The 22,905-nt window shown below is 44.7% G+C and overlaps 1 protein-coding gene across 1 annotated transcript in view; it reads right to left on the bottom strand.

The window, feature by feature from the left end:
- GYS2 (glycogen synthase 2) overlaps window positions 1–22,905 on the bottom strand; it is a 48,786-nt gene that overhangs the window by 16,420 nt on the left and 9,461 nt on the right. Inside the window, exons 3-7 of the mRNA XM_053406983.1 lie at window positions 22,496–22,677; window positions 19,902–20,093; window positions 18,787–18,972; window positions 6,432–6,576; window positions 1,572–1,689 (exon numbers count right to left, since the gene is read on the bottom strand). Of these exons, the coding sequence (XP_053262958.1) occupies window positions 1,572–1,689; window positions 6,432–6,576; window positions 18,787–18,972; window positions 19,902–20,093; window positions 22,496–22,677 (823 nt within the window). The remainder of the gene's footprint in view (window positions 1–1,571; window positions 1,690–6,431; window positions 6,577–18,786; window positions 18,973–19,901; window positions 20,094–22,495; window positions 22,678–22,905) is intronic.

Raw genomic sequence — 22,905 nt, 5'->3', positions numbered from 1 at the left:
GAAGCTACAGTTAGAACTGGATACGGAACAACTGATTGGTTCAAAATTGGGAAAGGAGTACAACAAGGCTGTATATTGTCTCCCTCCTTATTTAACTTATATGCAGAATTTATCATGCGAAAGGCTGGGTTGGATGAATCCCAAACTGGAATTAAGATTCCGGAAGATATATAAACAGCCTCAGATATGCAGATGACACAACCTTGATGGCAGAAAGTGAGGAGGGATTAAATAACCTTTTAATGAGGGTGAAAGAGGAGAGCGCAAAATATGGTCTGAAGCTTAATATCAAAAAAAGAAGATCATGGCCACTGGTCCCATCACCTCCTGGCAAAAAGAAGGGGAAGAAATGGAGGCAGTGAGAGCTTTTACTTTCTTGGGCTCCATGATCACTGCAGATTGTGACAGCAGTCATGAAATTAAAAGACGCCTGCTTCTTGGGAGAAAAGCAATGACAAACCTAGACAGCATCTTAAAAAGCAAAGACATCACCTTGCCGACAAAGGTCCGTATAGTTAAAGCTATGGTTTTCCCAGTAGTGATATATGGAAGTGAGAGCTGGACCATAAAGAAGGCTGATTGCCGAAGAACTGATGCTTTTGAATTATGGTGCTGGAGGAGACTCTTGAGAGTCCCATGGACTGCAAGAAGATCAAACCTATCCATTCTGAAGGAAATCAGCCCTGAGTGCTCACTGGAAGGACAGATCCTGAAGCTGAGGCTCCAATATTTTGGCCACCTCATGAGAAGAGAAGACTCCCTGGAAAAGACCCTGATGTTGGGAAAGATGGAGGGCACAAGGAGAAGGGGATGACGGAGGATGAGATGGTTGGACAGTGTTCTCGAAGCTACGAATGTGAGTTTGACCAAACTGCAGGAGGCAGTGGAAGACTGGAGTCCCTGGTGTGCTCTGGTCCATGGGGTCACGAAGAGTTGGACACGACTAAATGACTAAATGACAACAATTGTGTTGGAAAGTGTGAATTAGGTGCATTTGCCTTTAAATGTTAACTGGATTGAATCCCTTCCCCCCAATCAGTAGGCCTAATGAAGTTCACCCCTTGGCCCACCTCACATTCCACCCTCACCCTTCTTCAGATCTCAGGATCTTTGAAGTCAAACATTGGCAATCCTGCCAGCAGGGGTGCCAGTACCTAGGGGCCAAACCCTTTTGGCCACCTCCCTATATTTTTGGGTCAGGGGCTGGGGCCCCCAATGACCCAAAAGTACGGAGCCAAGTGAAACATGTCTCCAGCGGCCAGCTCCTTCTCCTGTCTGTCATGGAGGGGATGGAGGGTCAAAGCGGCCTCCCACCAGTGGCAACACCAGGAGGAAGTGAAGGAGGAGCCACTCCTGTTGAGCCGTTTGGCTCCACCCCAGCTCCCCCCGACGTCCTGATGTCACACACGTGATGTCAGCTCCCCCAATCACTTCTCCAAGTTGGCGTCTCTGTCTGCTAGCAAAGCTATTTCCCAGTCCCACAGATAAACTGTGAATGGGGTTTGGGGTGTCTGGGGCAAGGTCTACCCTAACATTTTGGAATAACCCAATTGTCCCTTTTTTGAACATACCCGTAGAAATGGCCTCGAACAAACTCTTGGATCCTAGCTTTGCAGGTGGCATGCAGATTCTGGAATTCGTGCATTGCGGAGAATTTCTTAATGTTCAGCCCATTGGGAGTGACAACATCTGGCAAAAGAAGAGGGAAAGCAGCAGCAGCTGAGTAGATCTGAAAGACGTGGAAGGAACAGGGTCTCCCTCTTTTCTTGACAGGTGTTAGGGATTGGACTCAAGGGGGAGAGATGGAGGAGGAATGATGGATGGAATGCAGGAGAAGAGGAAGGCAAAAAAACAACAATGCTATACTCGATAAACACATACTCCATAAACACACCAGACGTAACCGGCTGTACTTTTGAATAAATAAGGTATAATATTCATTGTATCAAATTACATATTTCAACAGAAGTCTCATAAAGTTCAACAAAAAAGGCAGAAGACCTAGTAGATCAGTTCATTCTCTAGTCAGTTCACGCATGAGGTCCATACATGTATAAGTATCTATTCCACCTGTCTGTTCATAGAGTCCAATAATCCACATGAAGGGTTGTTACAGTTCCACAGAATCCTTTCAGAGTCTAAAACAAGGATTTCTGGAATATTAACCTTGTTTTGCCACTACTGTGCTATAAGATCCACTATCCTATAATATTACATATGAGCCTGTTCTACTGATGAAGCCTAGGATGGCAAAACAAGGCTAATATTCCGGAAATCCTTGTCTTAGACTCTGTGAAAGGATTCTGTGGAACTGTAACAACCGTTCAGGTGGATTATTGGACTCTTTGAACAGACAGGTGGAATAGATACATGTATGGACCTCATGCATGAACTGACTAGAGAATGAACTGATCCACTGGGTCTTCTGCTTTTTCCGTTGAACTTTATGAAACTTCTGTTGAAATCTATAATTCGATACGATGAATATTTATTTTTTCAAAAGTACAGCCGGTTACGTCTTGTGTGTTTATGGAGAAGAGGAAGGCAGTATTGATTTATAGCAGGGTTTTGAGGAAGTTCACAGCTCAGGGACAGGCGAGCAGAAGAGTTGGGAAGTGTTAGGAGAAGGGGGAGGGGAGATAGAAGCAGGAGAGCCAGCTGACATATTGTCACTGGAGAGTATTCCCTCCCCCCCCTTCCCCCAGAAGGTGACGCTCATTAAGAGTGCAGGAACAAAGGACTCAAAGCCAATACGTGATAATGCCTTATCTGATTGCCTTTTCTGAGTAGCCTGGCCATTCCTTTGAGATGGTAAAGATTTAGTTCCCGAATCTCTTATGCATATTGATAGTGTGCTCAGCTTAACAGATACTTGCCAGACTATATTTAAAGGGAGGTGTAAGCCCCTACGGTCCAAAGACAATTGGAAGTTTTCCCCATTTCCTTCCTCCTTGCAGAGAAATATTTGAGGTCAATTTGGGAGAGACAAAATGGCTTCAGGATTGCTCTCCTGTACTGTTTTAGACACAATACTTATGCATGTGTGTTGCCTTGTACATTTATGAACATTTATTTATATATATTGTAAGGATATCAGGGGGTTACTCGAGAGCAATCAGGTAAATGCCTCCCTGGTCAGCTGTAAAGCCTCGTTATTGGTGCCAAAATCCCTTCACCATGCAGAGCGCCACTATGCCGTGGCTCGCTCATTCACTGGCAGAATCTGTGAGTGGGCGGTCCTTAAACCTTCCCCAGCAGAGTAGTTTGTTGACGCCCAATCTGCGCCTCGACTCTCGGCGCGGAAGCCTACTGCGCAGGGAGGGCGTGGGTAATGGAGGACCTCTCTCCTCCCCGCTTTGCCCAGGCAAGGTGTCCTGGCACCGTCTCGCCTCCTCCGAGCCCTGAAGCTCCTCTCCACTGGAGGCGTGGTTACTCTCCTCCGCTGAGGAGGTGCTGCTTCCCACGATCTTTGGGGGCTCTCTGTAATCCTTCCGGCTTTTCCCCTCTCGCCCCTGAGCCGATGGCAGTTCCCTGACATATATATATATATATAAAAGACCTTAGAATTCCTATAACAGTGGGTTTGGCAAAAGCGCACCTCAAAGCCAAAAAAAACAGTGGGTTTAGCAAAAGCGCACCTCATGCTACAAGCGGTTTCGGCTTAGGGCCCTCGTATCTATGGGACCGCCTCTCCTGGTATGCCCCGCAGAGGACCTTAAGGTCCATGAATAACCATAGTTTAGAGGTTCCGATCCCTAAGGAAGTCAAACTATCCTCCACCAGGGTCAGGGCCTTTTCAGTGATGGCTCTGACCTGGTGGAATGCTCTGTCCCATAAGACTAGGGCCCTTCAGGATTTAACCTCCTTCCGTCAGGCCTGTAAGACAGAACTATTCCGCCTGTCCTTTAATTTGAATTCAGCCCGATTTTTTATTTCCCTTCTCTTCCTTCCCCCTCCCCTTTTATGAAGATCACCAGCTCTGAGACCCCACAGCTAATTCTCCCCTGGCCTCCTCGCTGGCCCAAAGAGGACCAATTCAGCCAGCCAGCCCTGGGATTATCTAATTGATTTTTTATTAATTGTTATTCATGTTTTTATACTGTATTTTATGCTGCTTTTATAATTAAGTGTTTTAAAGTGTTTTAAATTTGTTGTTAGCCACCCTGAGCCCAGTTTTTGAACCGGGAAGGGTGGGGTATAAATAAAATAATATTATTATTATTATTATTATTATTATTATTATTATTATTATTATTATCATCATCATTATTATTAAGAATGGACCTCCAGAATGAATCAAGTTAGTAACCGGATGTACCCCTGTACCTCTAGGTACGGTTCTCCCAACTCTGCAAATCACAAGCTGTTTTGCTCGTAATGCCCTTGTGTAGACTTCAGGCTTAATGATCTACTACGGCAGAGATCATCAACCCCTTCTTTGACCAACAGCCAAATTTCGCAACTTTGCAGAATGACATGCATCTCTGACACAGGGGTCCTCTGTAGGTCTGCAAGATTGAGTCAGCCTCACCTGTAGTTAGATTAATCTAGGAGTGCAGTATCACTTGGGGAAAGAGAGCACCAGCTCTCACTTGACTTCCTACAGCCCTTACTGATGCTGCTTACCAGTAGGTAGAGGGAGACAAATGTGGAGGCTGGTGTGGTGCAAACTGGTGCTACTCCTGCAGTGTTTGCACTGCGGTGGCGTTGCGGCTACCCCTCTGCTAAGCAGCAGTGATGCGGGTGATGGAGGTCAGGTGATCAGCCCTCTCCCACCAACCACTGCTGCAGAGGTGGGCAACGTCAGGCAAAAACCATCCTAATTTACAGAATAACCTCATCTTGTTTAAGGTTAGAGGTGGCGCTATGGTCTAAACCACAGAGCTTCTTGGGCTTGCCGGTTGTAAGGTCAGCAGTTTAAATCCCCACAACGGGGTGAGCTCCCATCACTCTGGCCCAGCTCCTGCCAACCTGCCAATTCAAAGTGTTGGTGCTGACCTTTAAAGCCCTAAACGGCCTCGGTCCAGTATACCTGAAGGAGCGTCTCCACCCCCATCGTTCTGCCCGGACACTGAGGTCCAGCACCGAGGGCCTTCTGGCGTTTCCCTCGCTGTGAGAAGCCAAGTTACAGGGAACCAGGCAGAGGGCCTTCTCGGTAGTGGCACCCGCTCTGTGGAACACCCTTCCACCAGATGTCAAAGAGAAAAACAACTACCAGACTTTTAGAAGACATCTGAAGGCAGCCCTGTTTAGGGAAGCTTTTAATGTTTACTAGACTATTGTATTTTAATATTCTGTTGGAAGCCACCCAAAGTGGCTGGGGAAACCCCGCCAGATGGGTGGGGTATAAATAATAAATTATTATTATTATTATTATTATTATTATTATTATTATTATTACTACCTAGCAGTTCGAAATCACGCCAGTGCAAGTAGATAAATAGGTACTGCAACAGGAAGGTAAATGGCGTTTCCGTGTGCTCTGCTTTCTGTCACAGTGCCCCATTACACCAGAAGCGGTTTAGTCATGCTGGCCACATGACCTGGAAAGCTGTCTGTGGACAAACGCCGGCTCCCTCGGCCTGAAAAGTGAGATGAGAGCCGTACCCCATTGTTGATTTTGACTGAACTTAACCATCCAGGGTCCTTTACCTTTTTACCTCTCCGTCTTCACGAAATACCACCATATACCTGGGCTTAACCATGTGCAAAGACTTCATTCAACCGGTGCTTTAAACAGAGAATATTGTCAGTTTCCGACTCAGTGAGCGTGGAACGTGTCCAGAGGAGGGCAACCAAAATGGTCAAAGGCCTGGAAACGATGCCTTATGAGGAACGGCTAAGGGAGCTGGGCATGTTTAGCCTGGAGAAGAGGAGGTTAAGGGGTGATATGATAGCCATGTTCAAATATATAAAAGGATGTCACATAGAGGAGGGAGAAAGGTTGTTTTCTGCTGCTCCAGAGAAGCGGACACGGAGCAATGGATCCAAACTGCGGGAAAGAAGATTCCACCTAAACATTAGGAAGAACTTCCTGACAGTAAGAGCTGTTCGACAGTGGAATTTGCTGCCAAGGAGTGTGGTGGAGTCTCCTTCTTTGGAGGTCTTTAAGCAGAGGCTTGACAACCATATGTCAGGAGTGCTCTGATGGTGTTTCCTGCTTGGCAGGGGGTTGGACTCGATGGCCCTTGTGGTCTCTTCCAACTCTATGATTCTATGATTCTATGAGAAGGTGGTCCATCAAGGCAAACAGGGCATTGCCCCCCCCCCCAACCTCAGTTGGCCACTCTGGAAGTTGTTACTGCCTGCCAACTTCCTTGCCCTTCTAAGACTCAGCTGGGAAGAGGGTGTGGCAAAACTAGAGCCTTTCTCAATTTGCCGACTCTTGGCAAGCGTTCGGCACCAGTTCCCCTCCGACATCTTGATCTTACCAGCTGCTCTCTTCAGCATGTGCTCTGCTTCTATGGCCGTTATCTGAGAGACTGTGGTGAAGACATGGGCACAATGCACCGAGGCCCGTTCCATACAGTACCGGTGATATATCTGCCTTTCACCTGCTTCTTTATCTATGTCAAACTGTTGGACAGCAAAAAGGAGAACAAGAATTACTTGTGTGTCAAGGTCCCCAAGCCACCCCCCAATAATTCACACATCACACATCAATTTTGGTTTGGTTTTTTGGCACGATTTTGGCCACAAGTTTATTTAAATACACACAAGTGAGTGGTTGCTTAGGCATTGGTTCTGACTATCTGTCCTTGCCCAGGGACAGAACTGACTTCTGGATTCCAGCGGAAGCCAGTGAGGGAAACAAATTTGGGGAGAAAATGAAGCTGGGCCTCAGTCCCTCACTTCTCACCCTCATGCTCCTGGTGGCTTGCACGGCCCAAGTCTGATGCCAGGGACAAGGACGAAAAGAATGGTAAGCCCCTGGATTCCTTTAACGGAATTCCCTTTCCGCACCACCATTGGAGGGGTAGGCACTTACCCCTCCACCAACCAATTTGAACCAATGCCTAACCTCCAACCTTACAAGTTGTGACGATCTGCTACGCAGGAGGCAAAAACCAAATGGCACCAGCCAATCAGCCAAATGGACAAAATTCCTACCAGGCCCCTGCCCCAAGGCAGATGACCCAATGACAGGCATTATTAAAGAAATTGGAGTTCTTGTTGGAAATACACTAAAAAGGATATACCAAGAACTCAGGCCACAAGTTTCAATATAAGGAATAATTCCTACTTGTGAGTTGAAAAGAAAAACGTGTATATTCTGCTAAGAATAACAGTTTGAAGCTAATGGTAAATTTAAACACAACGTGTAAGTACAGTAGTCTTAAGGTAAAACGTTTAAGTACAGAAATAATGTAGTTTCAAATATGCAGTAATATAGTATAAAGGTACATAAAATACCAGTACACAACAATTATTTTGTACAAGTCTCAATAGCAGTCAAAATGACAGGCATAGCAAGGTCAAGCGAACACCCCCCCCCCCAATACAGGGAGGGTGGGCGGGTGATCCGGTGCAAGCAGCCAAGAGGACGAAGTTTAAAACCTCTGACCCCTCCTTCAAAATTGGCAACAAGCAATTCTCCCCAGCGACCCAATTAACCAATTCACTGCCTGGGTCACTCCACAAATCCGCCCAGCAACACTGGGGTGGCTTGTATCCCCCACCGCAACACGTGCTCTCTGCTAGGGAGAACACGTTTTGTCAGATAGTGGGCGTACCTCCACAAATGGCCTAAGTGTACAGGCAAGTTATTCAGCCAGAGTAGTGGGGTGTTGCTGTTTTTTGGGGGGGTCACATTTAAAGGGAAATCTCTGAACCAGAAACGGTGCCTCTAGCTGAGATGGTATGCCTGACCTCCAATATGTGAGCTTTCTGGACGAATTCTAATTCACCAAGTCACCCAACATCTAAAGGGCATCTTAGAAATGAGGTCAACAAGTGCTTGGGCAAGTCTATCACATTGACACAGAAAGTTCAAAGGGGAAAGGAAGGCGACAGGGCATGGAGATTAGACGCGGTGGAACCCCAACAGAGATGTCGGAGCACTCGATTAAGAGTTCAAATGGTCATCACCCGTTTTCCACCCGCAAAAACCAAATCTCCACAATGTTAACCAATTCTTAACTCTAATAAGGTGTCAATGATTACAGTTGAATTGCAATCCTCTTAGTCTTAAGTGATCCTTTATGGCTGGGAGACTATGGGTGGTTCCCTCAAAGTCAAGGTCAGGGAGACGTTCTAGACCACAACTCTCCTATCCAGGACATTAATAGCCAGCTTGAAGATTGAGACTGGAGAGGATCTTCAATTTCTCCAGTGCCATATGACATCTGATGCAAAATCTATGTAAGCTCCCCGCCCCCCCGGGGAAGCAATTTTAAAATTACAGACAGTTGATTAAATCAGGGGTGGTGGGGTAATAAGGATAATGCTTTTTTGAAACTCCTGTTTTTATAACGTGCTTCACTTACTACATTTTGGGAGAAAGTATCGGTTTGTATAAACGTGACTGTGTGGAAATGGTGGACATTTTCAAACTATTCTTTTGAATGACGTACCTACTATATGGAATCTGACAACTGGACAATGTAAATGGGGTTTTTTGTGTGCCCCTGCTATGGTCAAAAGACTGATATTGATGCACTGGAAAGATAAACCTATGGCTCCCTTTAGTCAATGGATTGCAGATATGGCAACACTCGCAACTTATGAATGGATTGCTTGCAGACATAGACGCTGTATGGACAAGTATAGTGATATTTGGAATGCATTTATTAAAAGTAATAAGTAGGTTATAAATAACCATATATGTATTTGGGTGACAATAAAATACCTATATACTAGATAAGCATATGTGGAATTGTAGATCTTGGCATATAAAGTCATACCTCATGATGGACTACATGGAAACGGCGGAAATGACTGGCAGAATCCGAGACCAGGGAGAAGAGTCGATGGAAGAAGATTGGAAAAAATTTAAAGTATACTTAAAAAAACACTGTAAAATTAATGAATGTTAGAAAGATGCTGGAATGGATTTACATGGTCTTAGCAGAAAGGTTACAAAGAATTAAGTAAAAATGGACTGTTAATGGGTTAAAGTGTAAAATTCAAGGTTAAATTGTGTTAAGATAAATTAAGGAACAAAATTTGAGAAAGAGGGAAAGGACTTGCTGGAACAATTATGAAAGAGAATACAAAAAGGGAGGCGTGGAAGTCAAGGAAATAAGTAAATGAAAGATAATGATATGAAAATACTGGATGTTAATGTTTTTTTTAAAATGTTATTGTTTTGTTGTATTGTTTGAGGGTTTTTTCTTCTTCTTTTCTTTTTCTTTTTTCGCTTTAGTGTTGTTGTTTTTTTTATTTTTGAAGTAGTGTAATCTTTTTTATTATTACTGTCTGTTTTTCTTTTTTCTGTAATTGTTAAACTTCAATAAATATCTTATTAAAATATATATATATAAAGTCATACCTCATGTTATGTTTGCTTCATGTTACATTCTTTCAGGTTATGTTACATTCTTTCAGGTTATGTCCCACGGCGACCCGGAAGTAACGGAAAGGGTTACTTCCAGGTTTCACTGCTTGCACATACGCAGAAGCGCCGAATCGCAACCCGCACATGCACAGAGCTTTTCATGTTGCTGCGGGTTGTGAGCTTTTCATGTTGCGAACAGGCCTCCAGAATGGATCCTGTTCGCAACCAGAGGTACCACTGTACAGTGATATAATATACCTTTCTCCCCCCCCTTTCTGTTTCTATTTTATTTTGTTCAGTTGAAATATTCTCATTTTAAAAAATCATAATAATAATAAAAAAATCAGGGTGGGGGACCTTTTTCAGACTCCCGCATTGCAACATGGGCAACCATCTGGAGGCAACATGGGGGGGGGGGTAGAAAGAGCAATGGACAGGAGTCTTACCATTGTGGTGTTAAATCTCTCTCTCTCTCTCTCTCTCCCTCTCTCTCTCTCTCTCTCCACCAGGCAAGCAAAAACCATTAACACAATTCCAGGACACATTCCAGCTTGGCAGAATTACTCAAGGCGGGGAGGGGGGAGGTCGGGGAGGGGGCATGGCTTGCAGAGAGGGTTTGTGGCTTGGGGAACATCCCAAGGCCACACAAAAGGCTCATGTTTTCTTAGGGATGGATCTGTATTTTATCAGAAAATGCACATTTCATCTTCTCTGTATACAGTGGTGCCTTGGGTTAAGAACTTAATTCATTCTGGAGGTCCGTTCTTAACCTGAAACTGTTCTTAACCTGAAGCACCACTTTAGCTAACGGGGTCTCCTGCTGCTGCCGTGCCGCTGGAGCATGATTTCTGTTCTCATCCTGAAGCAAAGTTCTTAACCTGAGGTACTATTTCTGGGTTAGCGGAGTCCGTAACCTGAAGCATATGTAACCTGAAGCGTATGTAACCCGAGGTACTGCTGTACACAGTTCTAAACACGTTCCATCCTAAAATATGTGTCCCAATGCACTTTGCTTTGCCTTCTGAGCCCACAATGGCACCACAAAATCCATAGTAGTGCGAAGGCGGCAGGTTCCGATCTGCCCATTAGCGCAGGAGGTGCAGACCAGGTCAGTTCACGCTGGAATTAACAGAAATCGAATTTATCAATCACCCCTAATCCTGGGGGCCAGTTGCTTCTTCTGAGCAGACTTAGGCATCAAGGCGCACCATTATAATCCTATTTATCCGTAGAAGACAGGTCTCCATTTATAGACCAGACAATTCCTTCTCCTCCCATTATTTGCCTCCCCTATGAATTCCAGCGATGACCCTTTGCCAAGGCCATACATGATGTCTAGCCTTTGACCTTGCTCTGCAAGGTTGTGAGAGAAATCTCATTGTCTCCCTCTTGGCAGCCTAGTCCAAGAGCCTCGGGTTCTAATAGCCTTATGGTGAGTTGAAGGACAGGTTGATTGGAATTTATCAGATGAGACAGTACAACTGGGTAGACCAGGGGTCACCAACCTAAGGCCCATGGGCCGGAAATGGCCCACAGAGGTCATCTGACTGGCCCACGAGCCACCCCCAAATTGAGTTGCCTGCTCACGTGCTACGCTAAAATGGCACAGTGCGGCCCGGGGACTCGCTTCCGTGGTGCTGGAAATCATGGGGGCACGTGCTCACGCGTGCTTGTGATCCAGCCCACGGAGGGATCTCTGCGGGACCGATCCGGCCCAGGCAAGATAAACCTGGCCAACCCCTGGGTTACACTTTTCTGATGACTCACTCCGTCGCTTGATTCCAGCCCGTGACTATACTGAGTGCTCCTGTCCTTCATGCTCTTGGGAGTTGTTGTTGTTATATCACCTAACACCAGGCAGTGTCTAGGCAACTTACAATGAATGTAAACATCATTGTATTACTACTGCAGGTGCTACATAAAACCGTGGTACCTCGGGTTACAGACGCTTCAGGTTACAGACTCGGCTAACCCAGAAATAGTACCTCAGATTAAGAACTTTGCTTCAGGATGAGAGCAGAAATTGTGCAGCGGTGGCATGGCAGCAGCAGGAGGCCCCATTAGCTAAAGTGGTGCTTCGGGTTAAGAACAGTTTCAGGTTAAGAACGGACCTCCAGAACGAATTAAGTACTTAACCCGAGGTACCACTGTACCAGACTTTTAGAAGACACCTGAAGGCATCCCTGTTTAGGGAAGCTTTTAATGTTTAATAGACTGTTGTATTTTAATATTTTGTCAGAAGCCACCCAGAGTGGCTGGGGAAACCCAGCCAGATGGGTGGGGTATTATTATTTATTTATTTATTTATTATTATTATTATTATTATTATTATTATTATTATTATTATTATTTCATTCTCTGATCAATAGCAGCCAGCAAAATGCTCTGGGAAGCTGATAAGCAGGACATTGTTCCCCTCTTTGTTTATTCCAGGCCTCTGTTACGCAGTACAGTGGTACCTCTGGTTACGAACGCTTCTGGTTACGAACACTTCAGGTTACGAACTCTGCCAACCCTGAAGTAGCTGCTCCTGGTTGTGAAATTTGCCCCAGGATGAGAACGAAAATTGCGCGCTGGAAGTGTGCACACATTGGGAGGTTCCATTAGCGAAAGCGAACCTCAGGATAAGAACGGTTTCAGCTTCAGAACGGACCTCTGGAACAAATTAAGTTCGTAACCAGAGGTACCACTGTACTGGCTAACAGCAACACAGGTGGGCAGACATTGTCTAATCATTCACTGCTCACTTTCCACATTCCTCCTACAAGCTCCTCCTTAGTCGGTTGTCATTTGGAAGAGCCACGAATCTTCACTCTTGGTCGCAGGGGGCAGGGCAGTGAAAAAGAAATGGAGCAATCCAACATATGCCACTAAATAGCTCTCTCAACCTCTAATGGGCTTTAGGTCTTTAACAGCTCTGAACTGCTGACCTAGAAGTAAAAGGCTTATGATACAATTACTAGACCCCCTGAGCTGCGCTGCGGAATAATTCTAAGGAGGCTTTTAAAAGCCCTCACTTTAGAAAAATAAAAAATAAATGCAGGACCCTCAGCCTGCCTAGAGAGTTGCTCCCAACACTGATATATATATATATATATATATATATATATATATATATATATATAGATAGTAGAGAAAGGTCTTTGTCAAGTTCAACCAGAGGGGCTGTCTGAATTCAGCCACATTGTCACCCCCGAAACGAAGAAGAAGAAGAAGAAGAAGAAGAAGAAGAAGAAGAAGAAGAGTTTGGATTTGATATCCCGCCTTTCACTCCCTTTAAGGAGTCTCAAAGCGGCTAACATTCTCCTTTCCCTTCCTCCCCCACAACAAAAACTCTGTGAGGTGAGTGAGTCCGAAAGACTTCAGAGAAGTGTGACTGGCCCAAGGTCACCCAGCAGCTGCATGTAGAGGAGCGGAGACGTGAACCCGGTTCCCCAGATTACGAGACTACCGCTCTTAACCACTACACCACACTAATTGACTAGAAATATTATCTTGTGGAAATAAACTAAATAATAAAAATCAAAAAGCTTAAGGAAAAAAATTAGGAAAACCTAAAATTGAACAAAGCCTTAACGGGATGCCAGCTACAAACCTTGTTTCACTGAACTATTCAGTTTCCTCAGAAGGAAATAGAAAAATCATAAACTTTAAATGACCAAAATTCAAAAAAAGGGGTAGAACCCCCCCCAAAAAAAATTCTGAAGTATTATAATCCTTGCTCAACCTAGGTAAAGCAAAGCGCAGTAATAAAGGATTGAGGACTGAAAAGTACAGTTTCTAATACTGAATTTAAAATGGCAAGTTTTAAACAAAGCCCAACGTGAAGAAAGCAAAGCACAGTAATAAAGGGTTGAGGACTCATCTGTGAATATAACGGTATTTCATTTGTTTTGTGCAATTTCTCAGTTCCGCGACTGTCTCTTTTCTATTGACATTGTCACCCCCAGCTGCAACCTGAAGTGGGGAGGTCCAGGAGAAGCTCCTGTACATGAGTCTATCTAGCCCCTTCTAGACCTTTCCCACAAAGTACATTGAATGTGTGCAGGAGAAGGAATTACCACTTTGTGTGTTGACTCCTTTCCCTTGATGCTGAGTGCCACACTGGCCCTGCCTGCCTGTCACCTGTGTATGTCAAGTTCAAATGTCTGAAAAGGGATGTTTGCCATAGGTCTAGGAGTGCGCCTGCTCCGTATGGTCACAGGATCCTCAATGGCACAGAAGGCTCTAATTGCTTAGACAGTGTCCTTCAACCTTGGGCTCCCAGATCTTGCTGGGCTACAAATCCCATCATCCCCTGCCATCTTAGCCAAGAGTCATGGGTGATGGGAGTTGTAGTCCTGCAACATCTGGGGAATCAAGGTGGAAGAACGCTAGCTTTAGGACAGCTGTGCACAAGCAGCTATGTGTGGGTAGGTCCCCTTGTTCAGACCTTATACGATACAATACAATATGACAGTCTTCATTGTCATTGTCCCATACAGAACAATGAAATTGAAAAAATCTACATTAGACATTCAAAAACCAACAAGCCTGCTATCCCAGCTATTCCAGCCTGGTTAGCCCCTAACAACTCTGATACCCCATAATTGAATACAATATACTCACATAGAGACTACCTTACACTGCGTTTAGAACCAAAATCTCATTTGGATAGAAACTGTTTCTCAGGCGGTTAGTCCTAGTCTTTATAAACCTGTACCTTCTTCCAGAAGGCAGAAGCTGAAAGAGATCATTTCTGGGGTGCGCACTATCCTGTGCTATCTCTGCAGCTTTCTTATGGCACCTGGAAGCATAGATTTGGTCCAAGGTGGGAAGAGGGCACCCAATTATTCTCTCTGCAGTCTTTACAATCCTGGACAGCCTTGTTTTTCCCCTGACCGTGCAGCTCCCAAACCACACACACAGACCACAAGTTAATACACTCTCAACAGTATAATGGTAAAATGCCATCAACAGGTCCTTTGAGTGATTATTTTTCCGGAGGATTCTCAGAAAATATAACCACTGCTGTGCTCTCTTCATCAGGTCTTTGCTGTTTTCTCCCCAGGTTAGGTCATCTCTCAACTCCATTCCCAGAAACATGCTCCTCGCCCAAAGGTCAGGTGTGTTTCCAGTGTGAATCCTCACATTCACTGAACATGTAGAGAAGATTTGATAGAGTCTTCTGCCAATTGTGGTGGGAGTTCCAGGTCAAGATAAATTGAAGTACGTCTTCAAGCAACACATAGTTAAACTATGGAACTCTCCCACAGGAGGCAGTGATGGCCACAAACCTAGATGGCTTTGAAAGATGATTAGACAAATTCGTGGAGAAGAGGGCTATCGAAGGCTATTAGCCAAGGGGGCCTCTGTTTTTGTTATGTACTGAAGTTCTCACCCTGGGCCAGCAGGGAGATACTGTAGATAGTTCAGGTCCACATATGCAAATAAGGGATTGAAAGTGACGTTCAGTGATTGGATAGTTACAAATATGGTTACTGTTGCATTCTAGTGGAGCTCTATATAAGCAGGCTGGCTGAACCCTTCAGTTCTGTTCTGTTCTGGCCTGTGAATAAACAAGAGCTGTTTGAAGAATCGCTGTGTCGTCTGATATGTTCACCCACAACTTAACAGTTTTGCCTCCACAGCTGGAGGCAACAATGCTTGTGAATACCAGCCACAGGAAGGGGAGAGTGCTGCTGGGCTGTAGGGTTGCCGTATGTCTGGATTATCCCAGACATTACCAGGATTTCAAAGGCAGAAGCCATATCTGGGGGGGGGGGATTCCCAGAAGGCGGCAGTTTAATAATAAATAATAATAATAAATTTTATTTATACCCTGCCCTCCGCAGCCAGAGCTGGGCTCAGGGTGGCTAACACCAATAAAATAAAATCACAGTAAAAACATAATAGGGGGAAAAGAGAGGGAGGGGAAAAAACCAATTTAAAATACAGGTTAAAATGCCATTTAAAATGCAGCCTCATTTTAAAATAGCTGATAAATCAAGACCATAAGGGGAGGGAAACATAAGGGTCAAACCGAGTCCAAACCAAAGGCCAGGCGGAACAGCTCTGTCTTGCAGGCCCTGTGGAAAGATGTCAAGTCCCGCAGGGCCCTAGTCTCTTGTGACAGAGCGTTCCACCACGTCAGGGCCAGTACTGAAAAGGCCCTGGCCCTAGTTGAGACCAATCTAACCTCCTTGAGGCTTGGGACCTCCAAAGCGTTGTTATTTGTGGACCTTAAGGTCCTCCGCGGGGCATACCAGTTTGTCCTGGATCTTAGGCAAGCAAACTGAAAAATTGCAAATATATTTTTTGGCGCTTTCATAAAAGAAAGCTCAACAACTTTCGGGTTTTCATAAAATAAAAAAAAGCTCAACTGTTCTGGGGTCTTCCTAAAAAGAAGCTCAATAACTTTCAGGGTATCCTGGTTTTTACTTTTTGGAATATGGCAACCCTACTGGTGCTTGAATCCAGCTTCCCTTTGCAACATCTGGTTGATCACTATGTGAACAGGATGCTGGACTAGATGGGAAATTGGTCTGATCCAGTAGACTGTTCTTATGTGTGAAGCTTTCAGTGTGTTTGGCCTGTGACCCTCCCTCCCTCCCTCCCTCCCTCCCCACCACCAAAATACTCTGGCGATCACTACCACCACCTTCCTAGTTTGCCTCCGTTGACCTCTTCTGAGAGCAGATGGGGAACGCATGCATTTGTTTAAGCAAATCAAACACCCTGCTTCCTAGTACGTCTTTAAAAAGACAAGTGGCGAGGCCCATAGCGACGCGTCTGGAGTTCAGAAGCGGGAAATTGAGAAGAAGCCTTTCGAGAAATGTCTGTCCCCCCCCCCCAAAAGGTCAGAGCAAACTAGCATGCCCTGGGGACCAGGAGTCTTTTAGTAATGGACAAATCACTCACTTGACCTTAATGGTCTTTTACCAAGAGGCAGCGGTAAGGAAATCTCCTACGAACCTGCCCATCTGCATTGTCTTTTTTCACGAGCCTTCTGCTCCCACCCTCCCACCCCCAACCTCTCCTTGAGCTTTTGGGCCTCGGTGACCTTTTCACAGCCAAAGACGCCCTCATTAAGACAGCTGATCTCTTACGAAATGTTAGCATTTGTCGGAAAGAGCTTTAGTGCGCTGTAAGTATCTGTGGAAGAGCTATGAGGAGGGGGGTGGGAATCAAACTGGCAACATTTCCTGTATTAATACCCTTTAAATGTCAGCCGTTCATGTAGACGCCATCCACGATCTATAGAATCCCATTAGCCCCTCACAGTTAGAGGACTTTCGACTTGATCACTAACATGCAGTTTAATATTGGGAATATTTGGGCACCTTTTGAATTCTTGGAAGCTTTGCAGTTCTCCAGACTGAATATTCCAAAGCTGTTTGGCATCAGATCACAGTCAGTGCAGGCTTCTCCAATCTGATTCTTTCCAGATGTTTGGGACTACAACTCCCATCAGAGCTGTGTTGGCTAGGGCTGATGGGAATTATAGTCCAAGACGGAGTGCCAGCGTGGCCCTGTGACTGTGGGTGCCCGGGCCTGTGGGTGCCATGAAGCGTCCATGGCCCCCGTACTGAAATTTGTGGGTGCCCAGCCCCTTTATGGGGAATTTTGTGGGTGCTCAGCACCCAGGGAGCTAGCACCTATGGTCCAAGACATCTGGAGGGCACAATGTTGGTGAAGGACGAGTTAGAGGGAAATGACCTGCATGAGCCTCCTGTGAATCAAAAACGCCTGTTCCTCTATGATGTAACACTCCTCTGACATCCTTCAAATCAGCACATGCTGGATACGCAAAATTCTGCCATGTTTCTGCATTGCATGTGGTTGGACCATTAGTTATTCCCAATCAGTGAGGTGGCAGTGATTTTTCTGAAGTGCAGTAACTCATTGTGATCTACCCTGTAACCCTCACACCAAAGAGTAGCAGTATATACACGCAATGTATAAGGACAAGCATAGCTGCAATCCTACGTATAGTTTCCTGGAAGTAACTGAACTTAGTGGTGCTTTCTTTTGACTGCATGGATGCAACTGGTAAAACTTCAACAAGAGATCTTCAGCCAGCTGAAATGCAACCTTTGGTTTCTAATTATAAAGGCAAACAATCTTGCAAAGAAATGTTACCATTAAACTGCTAGTCTGAAGCAGGAACCCCATCAAAGAAAAGGAAAGAAGGACCCAGACTCTCCTTGCTAATTTCCCTCATTCCCACACTTCCTCTGAACTAATCTGTTGCAAGAAAACCTGAATGACACCTCATTTTCACTACCCAGAGCAGGGGAGATCTGACAACCCCTCTGGCACCCCATAATCTTTCCTGCTTTGAAATAAGCCCTGGAATTGTCTTCCCCAGAGCTGTGCTACTGCCACGACAGCTCCTGATGCAGAGATGCAATTGATTTTTCTATCCTAACAGAGTTTTCTATCCAAGATAGACAAAGCACAAAATGACATCCTCTGCAATTTCATGTACCGAAGGAAAAATGAATCTTATTGCAATACTTGTGACAGAGTAGCAGACTCCACCATCTGACATGGGAGAAAGCAAGCTTAGGGGGTGCAAGGCAGGCAGTTTGGCACACTGTCCTCCAAAACCTTTGTGCTACTCCTAAAAAAAACCCCTTCTACTGGATGGGCAACAGCTTCGCTTTGCATAATGGTAAAGCTGTCCCTCTTTAAAGTAGAAAGGAGACTTCCTGTTTGGTCTTCACAGAGAAAGTCAACCAGTGTTGGAGATATGAAAGAGTTTGTGGAACTATTAAAATATTTACTGATGCAGTAAAAAAATAACAGAAATGTGCTTCTTCTTCTTTTTGCCTACCAAATAAATTGTGGCATATGGGACAGTTACCTATCGTTGTTTTGCTATGATATATACAATTCTATGTTCAATATTGATAGGCAGTCAGCAGAAAAACTATCCAGCAACTTGAGAGAAATGGAAATGCAAAAATTGGAACTTTAACATACAAGTTGACAATCTAAAGAGTTTGGGGAAGGAAATTACAGAGACATTAGATTCCATAGAGTGGTTACTGGAACTGAGTCATAGCTTTGGAAAATATTCAGTGTGAAGTGCTAATGCTAATTTGGTACAGGGACAGAAGATTTTATAATACGATTAATTAAGGTTTTGGATGTTGCTTTGCCATAGTAATAATATAATGTAACCTTGGCTTATGAGGGTGTTGTTCTAGGCCCCATGATCAGGTAACTTCCACCCTAAGACAGCTGGCAAAACCAACAGTGACTTGTGGTCAGAAGGGAATGCAAGACAATGTTATCTTCCTTACCTGGTCCAGGTGGTTGTAGAAATCTATACTCGCTGCACACAGGTACCTTCCCAGCAAGGTTGCATGAGTTGTGAAAATGGTTGCGACTGGGATCTTCCTGGATCTACAGAGGATCAGCCCAGGCCCTGCTTGCCATTCATGGAAGTGGGCAATGATGTTGGGCTTGTCTTCAAATTGATCAGAGAGCTAGAAAGAAATAGAAAGTAAAGTGGTATTTGAGACATGTTTAAAGAATGAAGGACATTCAAAAGCACACCTGTTTTATTAAAGTCACGAAGGAGAGCTATGTGATTACAGTGGTACCTTGGAAGTCGAACAGAATCTGTTCTGGAAGTCCGTTCAACATCCAAAATGATCAGGAACCAAAGCGCGGCTTCTGATTGGCTGCCGGAAGCTCCTGCAGCCAATCAGAAGCCGCAGAAGCCGTGATGGATATTTGGGTCCAAAGAACGTTTGCAAACCAGAACTCTCACTTCCAGGTTTGCAGCATTCAGGAGCTAAAACGTTCATCTCGCAAGACATTCGACTTCCGAGGTACGACTGTACTTCAAAGTAATGTGGTTGTATCAAATACCAGACATACTTAGAGGAGACCCATTAAAATGAATGGGCAAGGCTAATTTAGGTTCCTTAATTTCACTGGGTCTAATTTGAGTATAACTTAGTTGGATGCAACACTGAAGCCTGACATTTTGTTGGAGACGTAAGTCTCCAACAGCTACAAATCTGAATGAAGGAGCATCTCCACTCCCATCATTCTGCCCGGACATTGAGGTCCAGCTCTGAGGGCCTTCTGGCGGTTCCCTCACTGCAAGAAGCCAGGGCCTTCTTGGTAGTGGCACCCGCCCTATGGAACGCCCTCTCACCAGATGTCAAAGAGAAGAACAACTACCAGACTTTTAGATGACATCTGAAGGAAGCCCTGTTTAGGGAAGCTTTTAATATTTAACAGACCACAGTATTTTAATATTTTGTTAGAAGCCGCCCAGAGTGGCTGGGAAAACCCAGCCAGATGGTCAGGGTATAAATAATAAATTATTATTATTATTATTATTATTATTATTATTATTGGCATATGATGTACATGGTGCAACGTGCGAACCTTAGTACAGTACCTCTTTGAAGAACCAGGCAGTTAGCGACCCAAAGATAAGCACATCATTCGCTTCTCGGTCATGGTAAGGAATTCCAATCTGGCTGGCGTCCCAGAACTCCCCTTTCCACCTGTCCAAATTCCAAGCCGCTGATCCTATATCAAACAGCACCACATACGGACTCCCTTCTATCAGCCACCTGCCAAAATACACCTGATAAAAGGGAGAAATAAATGTTAGGGATAACCCACCATGTTGGTACATAAATGTAAAATAAAAAGAAAGTGTGCAGTGCCAGATTACCATTAAATAGGCAGAGCAGGCACAAGTCTATGGGCCCCATGTCTTTTAGGGGCTCCGCTACAGCAGATCAAAATAACATTGATTTGATCTTGTGCACTAAAATTGGTGGATTTAAATTATTGGTTGGTAAAATCCAAAATAGGTGGCGCTGTGGTCTAAACCACAGAGCCTAGGACTTGCTGATCGGAAGGTCAGAGGTTCGAATCCCCGTGATGGGGTGAGCTCCCGTTGCTCGGTCCCTGCTCCTGCCAACCTAGCAGTTTGAAAGCACGTTAAAATGCAAGTAGATAAATAGGTACTGCTCCGGCGGGAAGGTAAACGGGTTTCCATGTGCTGCTCTGGTTCACCAGAAGCAGCTTAGTCATGTTGGCCACATGACCTGGAAGCTGTCTGCGGACAAACGCCAGCTCCCTTGGCCTATAGAGCGAGATGAGCGCTCAACCCCAGAGTCGTCTGCGACTGGACCTAACATTCAGGGGTACCTTTACCTAAAATCCAAAATGTATTAGGAGATAATTTGCAAGCCGCCATCCCCCGAGATTTCAACTGCCTAGGCACATCTGCAGCGTTTAATTTGGCACTGAAAGTGTGCAGTTGTCAGGGGGATAGTGTAGATAACAGAGAAAAGCTCAAGTTAGTGAATAGGGTGGTAGCTCAGTGATATTCGTGGCTCAATTGGGGATTCGAACTCTGGTCTCCCATGCCCCAGTCTAGCACACTAACCACTAAGCCACACTGGCTCTCCTTTGCATTAGGCTTGTTTCCTTGATGCCTTTTCCCTGGAGAAAAAGGGGGTTGAATTGGAGGTTTATGTTATGCATTCCAAAGTATGTTCTCTCTACCACTGAGCTATATGCTGTCCTGTTAAAATTAGCCCCCGGTTTGCAATATGTCATTGGTGATCAGTGGAACGCTGCCCACAAATATACTACGAACAGCATGGATACAGCAACTGCAAGACGAATGCGCAACTCTGCCCTCAACGGATTGCAAAACACCGTTGGCGCCGTAGAAACATGCCTTTGGGAACCAGTGTGGTGTAGTGGTTAAGAGCGGTAGTCTTGTAATCTGGGGAACCGGGTCCGCATCTCCGCTCCTCCACATGCAGCTGCTGGGTGACCTTGGGCCAGTCACATTTCTTTGAAGTCTCTCAGCCCCACTCACCTCACAGAGTGTTTGTTGTGGGGGAGGAAGGGAAAGGAGAATGTTAGCCGCTTTGAGACTCCTGAAGGGGAGTGAAAGGCGGGATATCAAATCCAAACTCCTCCTCCTCCTCCTCCTCCTCCTCCTATGTTCCTTATAAATTTGGCTCATAGGAGCAAAACAGCACCACACTGGAACAAATTTCAGGTCTACACTTCGATCCCTTTGCCACGATTACACAATCACAAAAGGCAGCCGTACAATGCCTGGCAACTCCCTTAGGTTAACACACTATTTTTGCAACTCTCCTGCAGTGTGAGAGGCCCTCACATTTATTTATGTGGATTGAATAAACTCACTTTGTCTTTAATGGCTTACTGTTCACACTAAGGCTGAGCCACGAAGTTTACTGGGTGGTGAACAACGGCAAGTAATTCCAGCCCAACCTTCCCTGCTCGGTTTAACAATTTATTTATCCATTATGTTTGCATACCTCCTTCTGCCTCACAACTTCCAATGATATCTTTCTTAGATTGCATAGTTAAAAACGTACCTTTAAATTTTTTTATTGAGAAAATTGCACGCACGCACATAAATATACATTATGCTTCATATAATATATTAAGCTCTTTAAAATATTATTAGAAGGCAAGACGTTAACACTTCAGCAATAATTGCAATCAAGCACATTTTATAATTTCATTGAAAGAGATCATTAAAATGAAATTGCATGTACCTTCTTGACTTTTCTAATTTATTTTACACTATGAAGATTTTTAAATTTAAAAAGCTACTGATGATAGATAGATAGATGATAGATAGATAGATAGATAGATAGATAGATAGATAGATGATAGACAGATAGAATTACATGCTTATCCAGCCAGGCATAGATAAGGTCATATTGTGTCTACAGAAATCTGACTGCATTATTTGGGGACTGGAAAGCCAAAGGCCGAAATCCCATTAAGCAGACTTCCAGATAAATGCACTCTTAAAACGTGTAATTGGATAAACGGGTCCCTTTCTCAAAAATAACCTGGAATGAATCGACTTTGACCGAGACCAGTATGTCAGGCAGAAAGACAAGAGCATTAGTGGAACCAGCTAATCTCCGAGTGAGTCAGCTTAGTTGCCTCAGGAAACAAAAGGAGAGAAATCCCGTTTACCTGGCACCCGCTGGTCCTCATGGATTCCATTGCCTTTTTCACGGCTCCGTTGGGAGGTTCGCAGACTTCCACCTGGGTCTTCACGTTGTGCTCAAAATAAGGGCCGATGAGGAAGTAGTTTTCCCCCCATTCGTCCAACGTGATTTTGGCTTTCGTCTGGATCACGGTGTAGATGCCACCAACTGTGAGAGGAGAAGCAAAGCTTATATTAGTTGGATGGCCCTCTGTCATGGCTGCTTTAGCTAAGATTCCTGCATTGCAGGGGGTTGGACTAGATGAACTTTGAGGTCCCTTCCAATTCTACAATTCTATGATTTTATGTTCTGAAAGGAGTAGCCCTCACATTCACCTCCCGCAGGTCTAACCTGCCTATTATGGGTGAGACTATACTTACATTGTCCTAATTATAT

This window comes from Podarcis raffonei, chromosome 10 (genome assembly GCF_027172205.1).
Source record: "Podarcis raffonei isolate rPodRaf1 chromosome 10, rPodRaf1.pri, whole genome shotgun sequence".
NCBI lineage: Eukaryota > Metazoa > Chordata > Lepidosauria > Squamata > Lacertidae > Podarcis > Podarcis raffonei.
The sequence above is the reverse complement of the archived record's forward strand: the minus strand, read 5'-3'. Positions and strand labels throughout refer to the sequence as shown.